The following is a 2,662-nucleotide window of genomic DNA, read 5'->3' on the forward strand; positions in this document are numbered from 1 at the left end:
CCATCGACGAGGAGCACCGCATAGAGCGGATTGACTGAAGCCTATGCCAGCCTTCTAACAGGCTTCGAAGTAAGTGTTTTAAAATGTAGTAGAAATATTACCGCATAGACAGTAGCCCCTGATGCTTTGTTCGGTGTTCACAAAGAAAAGCCGAACAGAGGATCAAATAATATCGTAGGAGTCTAATATAAGTATGTCAATATGCGTATGCAGGCTTTGCTGCTGGCGTCCACCGCACTGACTGCGGAGGTCGCCGTACTTAAGCAGGACCTCGAGGGGTCCAGGAAAGAGCTCGGCCTTGCCAAGAGGCAGCTCGAGGAGAACAGGGGTAAGTAATGCCCCGTCTATAGATATGTATATATAAAAAAGGACGTGATTGCAAAATGACATGATCATTGTATGTTTGCCACGGGCCACGACCGAGGTGACGACCCTGAAGCAAGCGCTAACCAAGGCCGAAGATAAAGCGGCCAAGGAGCGCACTGAGCGAGAGAAGCATGAGGCTCGGGTGGGCGAGGTGCAGCAAGAGCTCCAGGCTCTCGTGACGAAGCACGAGGCGTTGGAGCTTGACTCGAAGACACGAGAGTCTGAGCTTGCCGCGGCCCTTGAAAGCGTAAAGAGTGCCAAGGTCGAGGCCCAGAAGGCCCTCCAAGAGATCGACGCGATGAAGAAGATAGCGGCGGGTAAGGCTTTCTATATGCAAAGCAAGCATGTAAAAATAAATTACCGATTACTTACCCGGATCCGGAGTTCTTCAGGAGCAATCGCAGATTTGCCCCGCAGTGTGTCCGATGCCGCACAATTTTACCAGGCCGAGGACGGAAGCTCGACGAAGAAGCTGTTCTGGTTTCAGTATGCTAAGGCCGAACATCCGGTGCCAATGAGCGACCAGCTGAAGCAGATGGTCGAGCTGCATAAGGTGGCCGATCAGGCCATGAAGAACTTTATAGTCCGGCTGTGGCCTGGCGACGCCCTTCCGAACAGCTTCTTCGCCCTGGTGAGGTGGCTTGTGGATGCCTGCCCGCGGCTGGAGGTCGTCAAGCGATCTGTCTGCATTGAAGGTGCACGTCGGGCTTTCGCCCGTGTGAAATTGCAGTGGGTCAAGTTAGACGCCGTGAAGCTGATCAAGGAGGGGCCGCCAGAGGGCAAGGAGCACCGCCACCCCGAGATGTACTATGAGGGTGTTCTGTTGGGTGCCCGTCTCATCGCAGACGAGTGATCAAAAGATGTAATATTTGAGTAAACTTGCTCGTTTTATCCTGTATTTATAATATTTGACTAATAAGGCAACCGGACGGGTGCTAGAACCGGGGCACAATCGCAGTAGTTCTCCTAGCGCTACCTTAGCCGATAGAGCGGAACGTAAGGTACCAAAACATAGGAGCCGGGTAAACCCAACATTTGACCAAAGACATGATTCGGAGCCGATGCATATAAAAACAAGAGTGCTCATTTTATCCTGTATTTATAAAGATGTAATATACGTTATGCAACGCTTGTTTGAATTTAAAATATTACCTTCTGTTTGGCTGTTTATCTAATTTGAGAGATGGCTAGTCATCGGTTTCTGCCCCCATGCCACGAGTGATGGGGTGTTCGGGATAAATCTGAGCACTCTTGTTCCCATATTTGGGTCCTTCGAGGGAGGTGCTCAGCACAACGAACAAGGCAACCGGACTAATAATGCTTTATCATTCTCACTTAGCCATAGAATTCTATAATTTTAAATTTCGGCGAAGTCCCTGGTATTCGGAAGGCCGAATTCGGGGCGCGATACACGCTTGTAAGCCGGACAGGGCCGACCCCTCGCCCTAAGCGGCATAAGTCTTTACGGACTCGAAAAACCTCGCCGAACAGCGACCGGTCTTTCGCCTTATCATGACAGTCAGTTTTAGCTTTCTCTACTGAGGTGCTAGGCCCGGCAGAACCTGGGCACAATCGCAGTAGTTCTCCTAGCGCTACCTTAGCCGATAGAGCGGAACGTAAGGTACCAAAACATAGAATCCGAGAAACCCAACATTTGACCAAAGACATGATTCGGAGCTGATGCATATAATGTTATAAGTTCGGGATGCCGCACTTGTGAAAGTGTTCGGACTTTTCACACCGCATTGTGGGGTACGTAAGCCCCTGGTGTATTGGCCGTACCATAGTGTACGGTTACAAGGTGTCATTAATGAACATATATATATATATAACAAGAATGCAATAATAGTCGTAATGTCATGCATTATTTATTAAAAAATTGCGTTAAAGCAGAGTGATACAGATAGTGTGATAAGCAAAGAGTAGGACTATGTCCCTTCCAAGGGCAAGCTGATGAATGGTATTAAATTGAATATTTCACTCGTTACTGTAATCAACCTGGGAATTCCGTGATATAACGTAGATGTCTGCCTCCTTGGTTGCTGCATCATGTGTTCGGCAATAATGCTGCCGGACAGTGTTTCCAGAGATTAAGGTCCTGAAAGAAAAAGAAAAATAACCGAACAGGAAGCCCCCAGTGCGGTTTAGGCCGCGTCTTGGGGCATGCCGTAGTTGTGCCCCCCTCCCCACTTGTGCTCATGGTATTTTTAATGCGTAATTATGTATGCGCGGCACGAGTTTCGTCGCTGGGCTGGGATTGGGGTGGCCGTCGTATTGCTACGCGAACTCAGATCGC

General features: G+C 49.1%; 1 protein-coding gene across 1 annotated transcript; it reads left to right on the forward strand.

Annotated features, from left to right (window-relative positions):
• Positions 1 to 228: 228 nt before the first annotated feature.
• Positions 229 to 2,088, forward strand: LOC147985706 (uncharacterized). The gene is made up of 2 exons (XM_087539922.1): positions 229 to 683; positions 759 to 2,088. Exons 1-2 carry the CDS (start codon positions 389 to 391, stop codon positions 1,217 to 1,219), a joined length of 756 nt encoding a protein of 251 aa, XP_087396048.1. The 5' UTR covers positions 229 to 388; the 3' UTR covers positions 1,220 to 2,088.
• Positions 2,089 to 2,662: the final 574 nt, after the last annotated feature.

The sequence above is a fragment of the Triticum urartu genome, chromosome 2A, assembly GCF_056163025.1.
Source record: "Triticum urartu cultivar PI428250 chromosome 2A, HENAU_Tu73, whole genome shotgun sequence".
In the NCBI taxonomy this organism is placed as follows: Eukaryota; Viridiplantae; Streptophyta; class Magnoliopsida; order Poales; family Poaceae; genus Triticum; species Triticum urartu.